Source organism: Musca domestica, unplaced genomic scaffold (assembly GCF_030504385.1).
Source record: "Musca domestica strain aabys unplaced genomic scaffold, Musca_domestica.polishedcontigs.V.1.1 27, whole genome shotgun sequence".
Lineage (NCBI taxonomy): Eukaryota > Metazoa > Arthropoda > Insecta > Diptera > Muscidae > Musca > Musca domestica.
The window spans coordinates 608,300-626,440 of NW_026712286.1; the positions used below are offsets into that span (position 1 = coordinate 608,300).

At 36.9% G+C, this 18,141-nt stretch overlaps 1 protein-coding gene across 2 annotated transcripts; it reads left to right on the forward strand.

The window, feature by feature from the left end:
* The first annotated feature begins 5,938 nt into the window (after positions 1-5,938).
* Positions 5,939-8,981, forward strand: LOC101892474 (mpv17-like protein). 2 transcript variants are annotated; one of them, XM_005177133.4, is made up of 5 exons: positions 5,939-6,083; positions 6,155-6,305; positions 6,491-6,588; positions 8,455-8,567; positions 8,640-8,981. In XM_005177133.4, the coding sequence occupies exons 2-5, from the start codon at positions 6,177-6,179 to the stop codon at positions 8,888-8,890; spliced, it is 591 nt and encodes a 196-aa protein (XP_005177190.1). In that variant the 5' UTR covers positions 5,939-6,083; positions 6,155-6,176; the 3' UTR covers positions 8,891-8,981. The 2 variants fall into 2 exon arrangements, with proteins under 2 accessions (XP_005177190.1, XP_019895668.1); XM_020040109.2 differs by lacking the exon at positions 5,939-6,083 and having other exon boundaries at positions 6,090-6,305.
* Positions 8,982-18,141: the final 9,160 nt, after the last annotated feature.

An 18,141-nucleotide genomic window follows, 5' to 3' on the forward strand; every position in this document is an offset into this window, starting at 1 on the left:
AATGTATTAAGGTAAGTTGAACTTAAAACGAGATATAATGGAAGCCATGCTTCATAATTTTCGGGGGATAATAAATAGACTTAAAACTAAATGTCGTCCAAGATATTCTCTAAAATTGCAGAGATTTCCGAGCCTTGATTGATGATTTTGGTGTATACGGTGTTATGCGAACTTGGTGTTTGCGCCTTTTCTTCAGTCCGGTCGAATCGTATGGTGTCGACTTTGCCATTCCAGGAGTAGTTGCTGATGATTCGGAAGGAAGTGTTGCGTACAGGTCATCCATTGTGCTAAACACACAATCTTTTAAGTCAGTTTTTGCAAATTCTTAACCAAGAGTTGTGCAATCATTGTGTTTTCCATTTTCTCTTTTTTTTTTGATATTTTGACCTGCAGGAGGTAATGTTATTAGTGAGAAAGCTTGTAAGGAACTATGCACACGCTAACTACTTGCAAATTATTTATAGTAGCTTCCGTTAAACACATTTGCCAATGCCAAGCGACTACCTGATATCAACGTTAACGAACAATTTCCAATTTCAGGAAAAAGGTTATACCATCTCACAGCTTGGAAAAATTCTTCCTATTTGACATTAGTGGCAGATGTTTTCCAAATCTCTCTTTATTACGGATATAAAAGACGTGTACTTAACGACATTTGCATATACTGCTCAGGACGTCAGAGGAAATTGTAAATCCACAGATTCCTGTTAGCGATTCAATATGACGGCAGGTAGATGCAACAACAGAGCCATTCGGTAAATTGTGCAATTTTATTGTTTCTACGCCTGGTAAATGATCTTCCGCTTTTCATCATTCGAACTTTCGCTATGTGCAAGAATCGATTACATTTACTACTGTACTATAAAACTAGCAACCCTGACATGTATGAAAATTGCAGGAAAAACAAAAATTATGTTATTCGAAAACAGTACTTTAAAGAAATTATAATTCAGGAGAACTAACTTATTTCCCAACAATGTCGTAAGCTCTAACACAGCGTCGTATTTTCAAATGCAATATAACTTTATCACACATATATAAGAGTGTATTAATTGCAATTTTATGGCTTCCCCAACTAATAAATTCGGGTAAATTCTTCAAATTAGAATTAGACCTTGGCACACGTCTAGTTCGAATAATCTAAAAATCAGACAAAAGAAAGCTACAGTTTCTTCTTTCATCAGTTTAGTGTAATACTAAAAGATTATAAGAAATACGTGGTGATGTTTTAGCAAACTGATATTTTTCCACGGAAAAGAATTTGAGAATATCAAATTTACAATAAAAGGGTATGTTAAGGTGTGGGTACATGAGCCTGATGCTACAGGCGCACTCAAATTCTACCATCAAATGCCAAGCCATGATGTCAAACTGCTTATGTACCCTCACCTTTAAACTTTCTTTCAACTTCAAAATACATTTAAATATCATCCACCCGGTGTGTGTCCAAACTCAACCAAGTTGTAAAATATTTCAATTTGAGCTTGATTTCCTCGTTTTAAAGCAAATATTATATAATAATATAATATTGATACAAAAACATTTCTAAATTACATTTTTAAAATCTTGGATAAACTTTTAAAATTTAATATAAAACGAGCAAAAAACGTTAGGTTCGGTCCAACTTTCTATATCTGTACTGTAGATTGGGTTATCTACATATACAATTATTCTACTACAGAAGTTGTTATCTATTATAAGTTTCAAGTACTAAATTTGAATAAATTCCATCGAAAAATGTTACTTAAATCATCAAAATGCCGAATATTTGGCGGAACAGGAAACTATTGGTCAATATACATAATTTTTTCCCACCGTAAATAAATAATTAAATAAATATAGGGAGGTACTGAAACATAGGGTCTACATGAAAACGAGGACCCACATACCTTATCTTCAATGCAAACCATCCTAGACGCAATGTAAACTATGTGTCAAATTTAATGTCACATAATATGGGCTAAGCGGACATGGGGTCAACGACATAGAATTCAATGCTGATCAGGAATATATACTCTACAGGTTCTCCGATCAATATTTGACAAATTTAACAGAACCTCATTTCCAAGGAGAATTGTATAAAATAAATAAGCCAAATTGTAGGCACATTTTGGAGGCGTTCTTTGTACCAGACAAACTTATTTATATGATTTAGCATTTAATCTTTAAATACACCCATCAAATGGTAAACCGTTCCTATTGCAAGCTTATGTTCCTACCTTTATTGACCAATTATTCAGAGAGATAAACGAGTAATATAATTTCTGGTACTTTAAAATTTATTTAGTTAAGTTGAACTTAAACGTAGACCTAATGGAAGCCATGCTTCATAATTTTCGGGGGATAATAAATAGATTTAAAACTAAATGTTGTCCAACATATTCTCTAAAATTGCAGAGATTTCCGAGCCTTGATTGATGATTTTGGTGTATACGGTGTTATGCGAACTTGGTGTTTGCGCCTTTTCTTCAAACCGGTCGAATCGGATGGTGCCGATTTTGCCATTCCAGGAGTAGTTGCTGATGATTCGGAAGGAAGTGTTGCGTACAGGTCATCCATTGTGATAAACACACAATCTTTTAAGTGCAGTTTTTGCAAATTCTTAACCAAGAGTTGTGCAATCATTGTGTTTTCCATTTTCTCTTTTCTTAATATTTTGACCTGCAGGAGGTAATGTTATTAGTGAGGAAGCTTGTAAGGAACTATGCAAACGCTAACTACTTGCAAATTATTTATAGTAGCTTCCGTTAAACACATTTGCCAATGCCAAGCGACTACCTGATGTCAAAGTTAGCGAACAATTGCCAATGGCGTCGAATTTCGAGACATCTCTCTGGGAATATTCTTCCTATTTGACACTAGTGGCAGATGTTTTCCTAATCTATTTTTATTGCGGCTATAAAAGAGGTATACATAACGACATTTGCATATGCTGATCCGAGGAAATTGTAAATCCATACATTCCTGTTAGCGACTCAATATGGCGGCAGGTAGATGCAAGAACAGAGCCACGCGATATATTGTGCAATTTTATTATTTTTACACCTGGAATATGATCTCCATCCTGTGTTGCGAGTTTTCATATTGTCCTTTTTCACCATTCGAATGTGCAATAACTATTTTACATGGTTTCTATCCTTTATCTAATGTATTTTTCCTCACAGGCCATTACGAACTTAAATTACGAAACTTGAAACAATTCCGGTGAAAATCATCAACAACCGAATACAAAAGTTACCTATACGAAGGCGTGGAACTATATGTGCAATGTCATAGGATTAAGTACCCATTAGAAACTTCAATTTTTCAGTTTGAATCATTTCCGGTGAATAGTGTGATATAAATCATCAAAATACCGAATATGTGGAGGCACAATTATATTGGGACTATATCAGAATTTAGAACTACATTGACTACTATTCATTTCAGTGCAAATGGAATTATGCGTATTTAAAGATTGCGCGCCATCGCTTCATTCAACTTGAATTGGTTGCTATGTTTGTTGCGGGAATGGATGCTGATGACTCGTAGGTGCTGATGCATTAGTTAAACAAGCGATGTAAATGTTTGGCAGGAGCTACAGAGCCGAATGACGAAAACATTAAGGATTATAAGAAACTATTGTACATTAAAAACCTAAAATTTCACGAGACTCGACCAACGGAATTATTGGTGTATGGACGGGGGCTTAAGGGTGTTTACAAAGCATTCGACTACCTTTTAGAATTTCAGCTTTATTCCTTCACCCAATAAAAAATTTAGCAACATTTAGTACGGATATCTAAAACAATCTACATCTCTCCATCGTAGAAACCATCAGTGATTCATAATAAATACCATTTAGTACTTTTCGAATAATTACAGAACGCGTTCCCAATACCACATTTAGTATCACTTAGTACTTTTCGAACAATTAAAGTGCACATTTTCAAACCCACTTTCAAATCAAAACCACAAACACCAACAGTGAAATCTATATCAAATTTCCCGATTTCAGCTCTATCTGCTCATCCAATACCAAATTTAGTAACACTTAGTACATTTTGAACTATTATAGTACACATTTCCAAAACCACCTCCACATCTAAACAACAGACGGCAACAATGACCTTAACATAAAATTTTGGAATTCCAGCTCTTCCAAATTAATACACATAATTACGAATTTATAAAACTTCCTACATACCCCAATCCTATACTCCAAATTTCCAAAAATTCTTTCATACTTCTTTCGTACAGTACCTTAGATATCTCATTACCGAATTTTAGGATACCAGCTCTATCGGCTAACTCAAATCCAGATTGTTGTAAATTTAGTGCTATTTAGTACACAAAAGCTTCCTACATACCCCAATCCTGTACTCCCACAGTAATACCAATTTCCAATTTCAGGATTCCAATCGCTTCGCCCAAATACAAATTTTAACAAATCTAGAACCATGCAGTACACATTTCGAAAATTAACTTCATGTTCAAATTCTACACCATATTTAGTACATATAAGTACGAATTTCCAAAACTACATACATATTCTAATTCTAAACTCCGACAGTAATCTTATTTCCAATTTTCAGTATACCAGTACACCATTCAATATCCAATTTAGTACCATTTAGTACACTTTAGTATAAATTTCCATATCTACCTACACCATACAGTTCCTTTCAATACTTTTCGCACGAATTTTCAAAACACAGCCTTGGCTGACCCCTTTGGAACAAAAGTGACCCTCTCCCGAAATTTTAAGATTCTACCTTCAGCCCTTCCGTCTGGGCGATGATAAATCGCAAGTCAGTTTCCGCCATTTATAAATGTAATTTTCTTTGAGGTTTGTAATCTTTGAAATACATGCATAACAAAGTGTTTACACTGATAAAAACGAGGTTATTTTTGGGGATTCAAATATGTTTTTATTTAAGATGAACTTATAAAATAATTAACTAAAAACAAACAAGCTATGCTTCTTTGCATTTTCAAATATATACATATATATTACAGTGATGAATAGTGGTTCTAGAAAATAATTGCTTTTAAAATTGCAGCGACTTCCTAGCTTTGACGGATGATTTCGATGTGTATGGATTTATGCGCACTTGGTGTTTACGCCTTTTCCTCATTTCCGTTGAGTTGGCTGGCGCCGATCTGGGCGTACCCGGAGCAACTGTTGGTGATTCGGAAGGAAGTGTTGCATACAGGTCGGCCATTGTACTAAATGCACAATCTTTCAAGTGCAATTTTTGCAAATTCTTTATTAAGAGTTGTGCAATTATTGTTTGTTCCATCATGTCGCAGAATATGTTGACCTGTGCTGAGGTATGTTATTTCAGAGGATGTTTGTGAGGGACTATACGCATTATGACACCGGACAGACTATTTATATGATAAACACTTACGCGAAATTCTCTACCTGAAACAAATACGAATACAAAACATTAAATCCGCAGCATACATGGGCTTGCTTAAATCTCTTTATGAGAATTGGAAAATCCATGCGTGTATGCGGATAGTAATTCGAAGGTGGCAATGTGTAAACACTTTAGTTTTCGCTAGAAAATGAGGGATAATATACTCGCATTCCTAATCGAACAATTTTCTTAAAATTTGAAACACGGTAGGCAAATAAATATATAGACAACGACATGCTCTCACTAAAAATGTTCCTCTTGAGTTTGAAAGTCATTTTCGACTTTTCACTTTAGCCTGGGTAAAACTTCATATTCAAGCAGAGAATTACAAGAAATACCGCTTTAGTTATGTTAGTTCGTTCTTAATTACTAAGATTTAAAGTAGGTTTCGGAAATTCAGTTCGTCTGCAATCAAACAGCCAATCACAAGGCATTGCCATTTGCTTGCTAATTGGCAACTCTTTGCCATATGACAACAATTCCCGTTATCAATACGGTATTGCCAGATAGAACAACAGCCCAATAAGTGGTTTTATCTATGCCCCGCATTTGCGTCCCCACATCCCAAATGCTGAGGTTGTTCATTGTCAAACCCAATAAATTGTTGTGATTGCTTCCACATGAGGAGGGCACAATCATCTTCATTTCGTTGATTAAAGTAGCAACAGTAACAGTAGAGTGAGTGCCCTTGCTTGGAATATATTTCTTTTCCGATAATTTATTTTACGAAAAAAAAAAACAAAAAACAGAACCAGCAACTCTACCTCCAAAATGGCTCGATTGCTGAATGCGATGGGAACTCTCTTTAAAAAACACCCGTTTATAACCAACAGTGCCGTCTATGGAAGTCTTTATGTGGGAGCCGAAATGTCACAACAGTTTCTGACCAAAAAAGTTCTGGTAAGTTTTCGTTTCAATGCAGCATCGGTTGTCTGCAGGAAAACGGATTTTAGTCTTCACAACAAACACTAACACACACTTTGTCTCTTTTGGGAAATTCGAACCACATAACTACTTCCATTAATCTTGAATTTCGTATCAAATTATGCGAATTCCTTCACCACAACAAAAACAAAACAATTTAGGTTGAGAACGACTCATTGAAAGAGGACATTGATTATCCAACCATAGGTCGGTATGCTGTAATGGGAACAGTTATTTATGCTCCAACACTCTACCAATGGTTTGTTCACAGATTGATTTGGCTTCGCACGCTCGCTACTCACCCGATTGCATTTAATTCATTTGTTTTGATAAGTGTCTTATAGTTAATTCGCACCCTACATTCGTTCTCCCAACAAACACATTTAATAAGAGTAATAAAACAGTCCAGATTAGAGCACAATAGTAGTACATACGTATATACGTATGCATAGTGTGTACCTATGTGTTATACGGAAATAAATAAACAAGCACACACGTACGTACGTACGTTCATATTAGTTAGTATCTTTTACAAACATCACAAGCTCATTGCTGTTATTAACATTATGCACCACTGTTGTTCGTCCTCTCTTGTCTCTCTCAGTTTGTCTCGTTTTCATGTTTCGTGGATGACATAAAAAGCTCTCTTCAAGTTTTGACAAGGCAAGTTTACTGTTATTTACATTCTACCGGCACCAACAGTTACACGTGCCAACCGCAAGGCACAGTGGAAAATTTGAACTAAGATATTAGATTTCTGTAGTAATCTAAACGAAAACTCTTATACATACTTTTGGCTGATAACAAAATTATAGTATATTTGTTTGTTTCATTTAAACTCCTTAAAAGTTCCTCACCATAACATGGAGAACGTAGTAAATTTGCCATATCTTGAAGCATTCGTCGGAGACCCCTTCAATTTTAGATTTTCGCGATTAGCAAAGATTTAACTATGCTTTGCTTTTTGTTGAGGCCATAATATTTGTGTAGATATAGTTTTCGATACAGCTTCGCGTATTTGCCCATATAGCAGTTCCTATCAATTTTAGGTTGTTTGAATGTTGTGACATTTTGAAATTTTAATCGGATCTATTCCTATTTTAAAAGTTCTGCCAACTTAATAGATTCTATTATTGCCTAACCTCCAACTCTATTAAAAAAAAAAACACATATACAAACTAACATTTTTTTCTGGCATGCTTTGGCATATGGTATAAAGAAACAAATACCGTACATATAAAACATTATCAAGGGAGACTTTAAACTCTTTTTAAGCTCTTAGAATTAAGAAAAACATTGTAGAATAGTTTTGTTTAGATTTTACCAATATGAAGATCTGTGAATTTGAGCGGGATTTACTTTTCAGAATTAAGGATAAGGTGCATAATAATATTATGCACAAATATTTCAAATCCAATACTCTTAACGTACCGTCTGCACATAAACCAATGGAATGTATGTACATATATACACATGATTTCTTATATCCAACCAACTATACCAAACAAAGGAGATTGCCAATATCTTTAAAATTGTTACGAAATAATGCGCTGAAATACTCAAAAATTAAGATTGGTGAATTGTAACATTGGTCGGTTAATCTCCAATTTGGTTGTTTCCATGGCGCGTTATAAGGATCTCCATCAGATTTTCGAAATTAGACGAAATATCAAAATTCGTTTACGTACTGAGATTATAATCAAGATTGTCTCAATGGTAGAATTATCAAGGTGACTTTGAGCAATTATATGTTTTCAATTTACTTAAAATTATTTTATTGCCAAAAGTACATTTTCAAATCAGAGATGGTTACCATTTTTCTATGAGACTAAATTTGACTAAACTTGAAAAAAATGCAGATCCGGATATTGTTATTTGAGATAAGGTTACCTTGAAATAATTGAACCATGGTTATTCCTTTCGAGTATATGGCAATTATCATCTCCCATCTCGCTAGTGTTCGTTGGGTATAAGGATCTGAATGCATTGAATGAACGTAACTAGCACACTCATACATAAAAACGCACATACACACAATGAATGCTGCACCATTATTATTATTATGCACTACTTTCGCATTTTTCAATAACTTGAGTTCGACTAATTTTTTTATCACGTTTTGAAGGTACAAATGGTTGGATCGCACTTTTCCTGGAACAGCGAAGAAAGTTATTATCAAAAAATTATTTGTGGATCAGTTTGTGTTGACGCCGTACTTGCTGACAGTCTTCTATACGGGTAAGATCTAAATTTTTTATGTAATGTCGGAGTGGACATTTATTATCCCTTCCATCCCCTTTCTTTTTATAGGAATGGCTATAATGGAAGGTGCCGATGATAAGTTCCTCGAATTAAGACAAAAGTTTTTGCCAACATTCGAACGGTCCTGCATGTTCTGGTTGCCAGCACAGTTGTTCAATTTTGTCCTGATAGCTCCGCGATTCCGTGTCATGTACATGGGTGTTTGTGGCTTTGTCTGGGTTAACATTCTCTGTTGGATAAAACGGCAACAAACGCACAATGACAATGAATCCGCAGTTGCAACAACGAATAACGAATGAAGTTGGGAAAATGGAGGATAGCAACATTTTGTACAGCACAAAAAACATTCCGCTTTTTTAGGAAGTTAATAAAATATTTTGTTAAAAAAAACTTGGTGTTGAAAGGTTTTAATTAGTTTCTCCCCCTTCCCCTTTCCCACCACATGTAACATCTTTAAGAATATACAACTGTCGCAGAGGCTATTTTTATCTAAATATGATTTATGAAGAACGTGGTATCTTGAGGATGGTATTCCCCGAAAACGGTTGGCCAAAATAGCAAAATAGCCATGACCGCGATGTGCTTCTAAACACACAATTACTCTATTTACACGTTCCTCTCCAACGAATGGACTCCCATATTGTCATTTGTATTTAGCCTTATTCAGTTTAGTCACCCCTCCCACCGTACAGCGAATGCCGTCTGCCACACCAAAGATCCCTTCCAGGGTTTGCTGTTTGTTTTCGTAGGAGCCAGTCCTTATTCTTACTTATTTACTTCCGCTTGTTTGTTCAAAGCGGAAAATTAATTCCATCTTGGCTAGTTTCCGCTTATCTTGTAAAACACAATGTTTTTTCACTCGCCCACCAGGGTTGTAGCCAAGATTTGACTTTTCATCCTCGCCATTTTGGGCTGCGTCCAGTCCGACAATGATGTTGTGCTTTGGCTGCTGTTTGGAGGCCATGCCACTGAACTGTTCTGTAGTAGCGGTGAAAGTACGAGTGGAGTTTATTATTATTTAGTCGCCGTCTTTGTATTTTTCAGATTTTTCTCTTGCTTGTTTTTCTTCTTTTCAGTTCATGTCCTATTTCTTGTTTAAAGGAGAAGGGGCCAGTGAGGTAGATGGTGGTGGAGGTAACTTAGGCCGGAGGTCATCATAGACAACAATTTTCAGTTACTATCACTGCACAGCATTGGGGGTTGGTGGAAGGGAAACAACTTCCAAGGAATTTTTCTTGTTGTTTTTTTTTTACGTTACTGTCTGTTTAAAAAGTTGTTGTGTTATTAAACTTTACGTTCCGAAGATGCCGAACATGTTTGTATGTATTTATGTTGTTTCTTGTTGGTGCCACAGTGAGTTAAGGTTGGCAGTTAGGTACGTAGAGATGACTGAAGGCGAGAAAGTTCTGATGCTGAACACTGGTGTTTAATTGACTACGTTCCGATTATGTCGAATCGTACTACAAAGGCATCATATGCCTTGAATCTTATTGCGCTTACGATTCTGGGATTATGGCGAATTACAGCGAAAAAAACATTAAGAACAGATTCCTTACATTCAACCTTCGATAGATTTTTTTTGCAGATACTTGAACCGAAATTTTGAATAAAAAATATGCCATGGCATATTTCCTGTGAAAATTTCAGAGGTTTCTCGACTTCCCCTGAACACATTCAAATTAGCCAGGGAAGTTATTGCTTTACATGGAACCAATTCCACACAACGTTGCATATCTTTTTGTCTTCGCCTTTTGGTCTGGACGCAAATATTAATTTTGCAAATACTAGATTCTCCCTCTAACATCAGGCAAAGACTTTAATTTCAATTATTTTTACATCACATTAAATTCTTCACGCTGGCTGTTTGTCCCAGTAGTAAAAGCGGTTTCCTTGCTGTCGCCATAACACCGTTTAATTGCTGTGAATATCTGCTTAGAACGCAGCACTTGTGCTATTTACGGAATCTTGGCACATAATCTTTAAGTCGACACTGACATCAGACTGCTATCGAAAAATCGTTTCCATCAGTCGTCTGCTTTCTATGGTGGGTGTGCTGCTGTCGGGGAGCTTAATTCCCCACCCCGAAGCTCCTGACAGCAAACAGATTCGTAATTAGCGCTAAAACAAATACATGCGAGTAATAGGACTACAACGAGATATTAATAAGAGCTGGAATGGCTTTAGTTGCTAGTTGTCGTAGCAGTGCTTCATTTTCGGCGTCTGGTAAACAACACAAGATCTGTGCCAGATTAACAGCAGGCTTGTCTGTTCGTCCAGCAGAATTGGCAGAATAAAGCATTGCTGGAATACACCAGAGATTTATTTCGCGTTCCCGTTCTGTTATCTTTGAGGAATATCGCTTTTCGGTTATTTGCTCAAGTTTTCCGTCTTTGCTTGTGCGTGTGTATGTTTCGATAAGAAGCTGAGAAAACAGAAGTGGGAGTGAGGGTAATGATGTTGGAATTAAGATTTAATTTGGCGTAATATTTGCGTTTCTATTGGCTAGTTTTAATGCGGTTTATTTCGGTCAAATACGTGCTGATATATAAAACTTGTGGATCGGTAGAAACGATGGAGATTTTGAAATTATATTTCGTGATATGTTCTATTAGGGTGAGTTGACACATAATGTAAACCTTTGCCCATTTTATATTTAACAATTTTTAAATTTTTACTATATTCTATATAAAACTACTACAAACATACAATCATTTATATTATAAGGCGCCTAAAAGTGTGCTATACAAATATGATAGATAAATTTGGAAAAATTCGCATTTATTCTTTAGCTGATGTGTAATGTGGTCTTTAATGTTTATTTTCTGAATTTGCTAAGAAATTGTTGTCGCTTTATTTTTTTTTTGGAGTGAAGTGAAATAACATTGTCCCATATTCAAAATGGGTATTAAGGAGGCGAATTCAGACCTAAGATATCTCTAGATTTCAAATGTTTTTCAGAAGAATTTTATCTATAGATTCATGTTTGCATATTTTCCTCAGATTCTTCTATGACATCTGATAAATATAGATTATTTATTACACATTTGTAAGGTTATTCTAATATATTATGCATTTTCGATGTAATCTAATCTCCAAATATCCCCTGTAGTACATTCCTTCACATTATTGGGAATACCTAAGGGGGTTGTGAAATTGTTGACTAATTGATGCCTCTACAAAAAAACCTCTTATGAATTGCATTTTCTTTATTTGCGTACCCTTTTGGCATTTACGACTAAGGGCCATTCGAAATAATAAGTAAAATGACAATTTATTATTAAAATGCATTAACAACATCTTTTTGGTTTGTGTTGGTTAAATAGCTGTCGCTTTTTTTTGTGCAACTGTACATTAGGACGATCTGCAAAAATATTATACTTGATGTTATGAGTTGGCTCGCTTCGTGCGTTTTTTAATTTTCCACTACCCTGATTTTTTAACTGCCCTTATCATGTTTTTGATAAGAAATTGGGATTTACATTCAGATCTTGAAAAACCGAAACAAAGACAATTTTCGAACAATGCTCTCGGTAATCGTCGGTAGCATTTAATGGGGCATATGCCGAAAATAAATCTTGTTTTGATAAAAAAAAATTAAAAAAGTTCAAAGATCTATGTTCCTGTGATACCAACATTTTGTGAAAACTATCAAAATATATGGCATTGAGCGATTCCGTACCACATTGAAAAATGCAATACTACATATTCTGTTTTTTTTTCCTATCTTCAGTTCGGCCTAATGTTCCCGCAATGCATTATGGCCGAGGGAGTTTTAAATGTGACCATTATTCAAGTTTCCGCTACATGTATCCTTTTGATTACAACACTTTGTTACTGCATGGCCAAATGGTCATATGGCCACATTTACATGCGAGTATACAGACACACATACATGTCACATGTGTGTTCATAGGCTATTTCCAATGCTTTTATTTCTTGAAATGAATACAAGCGGTGAGATTGCATTGGATTTTGAAACTCTAAGTGGACACCTACCTACATACATACATACATACATGAATTTATATGGGTCACACCCTACAAAATGTATTTTTTATATAACAGCATTTACTGTCGTTAAATATATTTTGGACTATCGAGGATTGGACTATAAAAGTTCATGAATCCGAATCCATCCGTGCCCCCTTCAATGCAATACATTTGAAGTCTTCCCGTTGACATCATCCTTCCTCTGTTCAGGCCGCTATTCTCTTAGACCCAATCGATTTGTGCATGTATACACCCATACAAACTAAGACAATTGTACATAGTGTAAATGCCAAGAATAGCAACAACATTTCGAAAAATTAACGTTTCGCAGCAGTTTATGGGCACATATGAGCTTTTAATTGCAATTTAATGGCGGGTCATTTATTATCTGGGAAAACTTTTGGAGACGAACAGGGAGATAGTGGAGCCCAGAGAAGAGCAGAAGTACAGACACCAGGGGCAGGATTGCCATCTAACCCAAGTAATCTTTAATTGGATTTTCGGTAATGTGGCATGCACTCATGGCGAAATGTCCTAATTCAGAATTGCATTTAAATGTCACATACACAACGTTTGGCATATTTTCTATTAATTGCTGCTTAAAATGTGACATTGCCAATAAATGATAAACAATTTAATTTCTTCATCTATATTTTTTACATTTGGTCTGTTCCAGAACTGCAAGAATGTAAAAGTTTTTACTACGATAACCGATTTTTCGTATATGATATCGGGAAAATAGCAAACTAGTAGATTCTGGCAGGTTCTGGAACAATTCAACACCAAAAGTTGAAACATTACTTTTCAAATTTATACACGTTTGGCAACCCTTGATATAACTCAGCGGTCGTTATTGTCGTAAAGTATATACAGTGTGTGTGTGTGTGTAAGCGAACGCGAATTAATATGCAAATGTGAATGTGTACTTTGTCCGTATGTCCAACTATCTCCTGGCTGGTAACATCCCGATCCTGGTACAATTGGAAATTGTGTACACACTGAACACAGCAACCACTAAATCTTGCTACTACTCGCTTACTCAAATGTATGCTCTTTGGGTTTCCTTAAAAAGTACTAATAAAACGGAAGGATAGTGAATAGACTGACTGCTGCACTCCTCATTAAACTTTGGACCAACTGGCAGTGCATGAGAGGGTGTGTGTGTGTGTGTGTGTGCGCACATATAATCTACATGTGTTTGTAATGCAAATGCACATACATCTGTATGTAAGTATGTGGTAAATTCAAAGTTGTTTGTTTGCTCTGCCCTTCCCATCGTTTGCAGTGGTGGAGCATTGCCACTCTCTGCTATCGCAACTTAATGGCATTTTGTAAAAATTATGGTTATAAATTTCATTGAGGCTCCTTTGGCACCGCACTGAACTCCAGACCAGCCAAGACCAGCAAAACAACCAGCTCTGGATGGTTTTCGGACACATTTTTGGGGTGTCTCACTAAAGTCATTATGTTGCTCCAGTAATCATAAATTAAGAGAAATGCTCAGCGACGAAAAAATACAAGGCGACTTAAGTAGTTCGCAGTAAATGCGAATAAAATATGGCGGACGGAGGCCTAGCAATGATTTGTTAATTTATTTTCAGGGCAGATCATGCCGTACTTCTTGTCCACTGTCCAAACGCTTACCAGACATATGGATGTTTCACCTTTACAGCTCTGACGACACGATGGAGTTGAACTTTTGACCCAGAGAAATTACACGGAAAGATAACTTTGCACACTTTTGATGGTGTTTACTTTGCAGCATCTTCGTCTGCTTCGCCCTCCAGTGATGACACTATTTGGCACTTAGTAGTCAGCGTCATCACCATCGACCCTGATGCTAAGTTTTGTTGACTCAAAGCTCAAACAACAGTTGCTGCAAATACAGAAATGTTCCCACAATTTGCCATTCCTCCATACGGAGCTAATAAATTCATTTTTGTAAATTTATGAAGTCGGATGGCATCGGATGTTGTCGTTAGTCCATTAGCTGGCGCAGGCAGCCCTAGTCAAACCAGACCAATCCGTAATCGTTTATCTCTCCAAACAGTTTTGCCTTGGCCATTAAGTTTAAATCAATGTTGGCAAATGATTTGTTTATCCTCTCGGCGTCATTATCGCCAAAAATATGAATTATCAACAAATCCGCACAGTGTTCAATAACAAATGATGTGCAGAGTTTCACTAAACACTGTGCAATGGGCGTGAGAGAGAAAATGACTCGATTTGAAAGTCCGAGTCGCTCTAAAAATCAAAATGAATTTCCGTTTATTTTAGTGTCGATATAAATGATTCGCCAAAAATACGAAATCTGTCATGCCATGCCAGCAGATTTGTTAACAAAATGTTATTTTAGCATTTTGACATTTGTTTTGAAAATATGAACACCATGTACGTACCTATGTATCTGTAGGATACAACTCCCCCATTATTTGGTATTACCATCTGACAAACCATGACACAGGGAATATTCTTCGATTATTTTGCTCTACTTGTGTTCCGGATAATCACGAAAATAATGGAGGCTTAGAAATGAACTTAATTTTGCAAATGTCGTTGTTATGGCTTAACAATGAAATATCTAACCCATGCACAAACACCCACACACTCGCACACCCGCACACCCGCACAGCAGAGCATAGCAGAGGAGAGGAGATAGCAATTTTTCTGCTGTGGAATTTGAGCATATAAATATTTGCCATAATAAACTCTTTGGCATCGATTTTCCATTTCATGTAGTAGCTGGAACAGTTGACTATCTCGGCATATTCATCCAATTATAGGTGCTTACAAACACACACACATACACACACACACACACACACCAACATTTGCCTTCGAGTGTGTGGGAAAGTGTCCTCGCCTGCCAGCTCATATTGCCAGTTGCTCGACTGACAATGTTTGTTTAAGAGCTAAATCATGACTTTGGTTTACTTTCACTTGAAAGCGAATTCATTTGTTTGCCTTGCTCGGATGTGTGGGAGGGGCGATGAGGGATGGGCGATGGGTAGATGGCGCGCAATACCAATTTGCGTTTTTTGAAATCGGAACAATGTTCAAATGATGACATATGGAATGAAAATACACCATTATAAATTAACAATTTGCCAATATTCAGATTGTAACAGCAATTATTTGTGCCATTGCCGGGTCACATGGCCCACCATGAAGAGTCAATCAATGGGGAGGAACAAACGAAGGACGATGCAGTGTGTTGAGCGGTTTTACTAAGGACCAGGGTTTATATATATTTTGATTTATATAGATTTCGACGTTGTACCCAAAAAGTAATCATTTCCATGGTGTAGAGGAGGATAGAGCAACGAATTTTCTCTCTGATGTACAAATGTTGTAAAAAAGTCATCCAAAGATATTCAGTAAAAACCCGGCAAGAAAACAGCTGTTTCTCAAAATTATTTGTGATGTTGTGTACAAATTATTATAATTTATTGGATTATCGTACATCCCTAATATGTATATTATTTTGTCACATTGAAGGTGTCTTCAGGGAATAGGGAAACTGCCCTAGTCGTAATTTCGTATATTTTCCTGATCATAGACAGAAATTTTCATTGCCGACAATGCTCAATTGATCCATTGAAGAAAAGGCTCCTTTGTTTAGAAATTCATAACTCCTCTTACCAAACTCATCAGGCGATTACTGTTTCCAAAACTTTCTTATGGACCCTCGTTTTTTGGCGACTTTTTAGCAATACCCGATCCGTACTTCGCAAACCCATCCACAATTCATTTAGCTCATGGTTTATAATCCGTCTGCTCCTTTTTGGCAACACCACATGTAGTCGGAAGTTAAAAGGATCAATCAACGTGTCAAATGGTCCTGAAAAGACATTTTGGCGGTATTCTAAAAATGCACGCAGACACCATTCCCGAATAAATGTTGCTAACAACTCTGCCAACCACATGGCTGAGCAGAGCTCCGCCCCGGTCGGGAAACGTTGTCGGCACCATTTCAAGGTGGTGGATTATTGAACTGCAGACATAATAAATCGTATTTCCTCCCCCCTCCATGGCAAGGAGACACAAAGGACCGGCTCATAAGCTTGAACTCGTTATGCTTAAGGATTTGTGTCAAACACTGTCAGGTGCTGAATTAGTAGCAAATCGATGAAATTTGTTAAATTCGAACCCGAATGATGTTCAATTTGCAAAAAAGAGAGGTTGAGTAAATGGAAATGATGGGAACCAACACACACACGCGCACTCACACCCATAGGACGGAACTAACTTCTGAAATCTATTGTCGTTGTTATCCCACGAAGTTCGGATGATGTTATCATAGTTTTAAACTTTTTTGGGCTTGTGGAGCTGGCTGGTGTGAAAGAAAATTATTTGTGTAAATTTCTTAAAATGGATTTTTTTACCCGGATTTTTATTGCCATATTTTCCATGTCCTTCAATCTATTCGTGTGGGATAAGAAGTCGTTCGAAAATGTATATATATTTTCCCACTCTTTATCTTGACTGACAAACGAGATCATTTGGAACTAATGGACCTGATGTTCGATAAGATGCATTGTCTTGCGGCTGTTGCTATGAATTGAGTTCAAATGTAAAAACTTTTACGACTCCCCACGAGACGGAGCGATGGGGCGTGGCATTTGCTCAATAAATTGCTGCTCAAAGAAATAAAACAATTTGCGGTTCACTCGTTTGCGGTGAATGGGGTTAAGCTGCTGGTGGGTCGCCTCGCTCTCTGCCGCTCGGAGCTGCTGATGCCGGAGCTGTTTTCCTAACCACAAGACAAGTTAAATTGTTAACATCAAAGTCAACAGTGACATTTTTCATTCGAATTCAATCAATTCCAACGACGATTCCAACACCGAACACCAACCAAATGAAAGATTGTTTTAATGGGAAGGTGTTGCTGTCGTTGCTTTATCAGCTCCCAGACTATCGTGTCTATCAAATGAAATTTATAACAAAACACACATTTTGCAGGGCTTGTTTGACGCAGTGCTGGCGTGCTGGAGTGCGGAAGGAGTCGATTTGTTGGCGTCCCTGGATGGTGGCTGGCGTTAGATACGCGACAACGGAATATGGCTTTGACAGCTTGTAATGAAATTTGATCCTTAATAGTCGCGAGTTGGCATTGTTAAGGCGGATGCCACTTGGCATGGAGGGCAACTGGGAAGCACCAAAACATTTCCCCTTTCTTGTTCTTGCGTTGAGGTTTGCAAGAAAGCTGGTCACATTTGTACCACGGTAGCACGGAATCCAAAGTACCGAGCTGCGGGTATTGAATGAGTATTGGTGTGAAATAATATGAAAAAGGCGGGCAGGCCATGCTGTTGGCAATGAACACAAGGGGGTCTCCGAGTGCTGATTGGCATTTGATTAAATAATTTATTGGGAGAAGGGAAACAAAGGCTTGGTGGTGTCGCATTTATCGCTTTCTTCGATTCCGCACACCGCTGTTGGAGGATGCTGAGTTTTTTGTTTTTGATTTTTTGTCGAAGTGAGTGAGACTCGTGTTACCCCATCCCCATCCTCTACGCCATCCAAGATGCAAAGTGTGAATTTGATGGCGGCGAGTCAG

Excerpts from the sequence above, each read along its gene's own strand:
- LOC101892474 (XM_005177133.4), top strand. The coding sequence starts at position 6,177 with ATGGCTCGATTGCTGAATGCGATGGGAACTCTCTTTAAAAAACACCCG. Across the intron at positions 6,306-6,490 it reads TTCTGACCAAAAAAGTTCTG|GTTGAGAACGACTCATTGAA; the intron begins GTAAGTTTTCGT and ends AAAACAATTTAG. Across the intron at positions 8,568-8,639 it reads GCTGACAGTCTTCTATACGG|GAATGGCTATAATGGAAGGT; the intron begins GTAAGATCTAAA and ends TTCTTTTTATAG.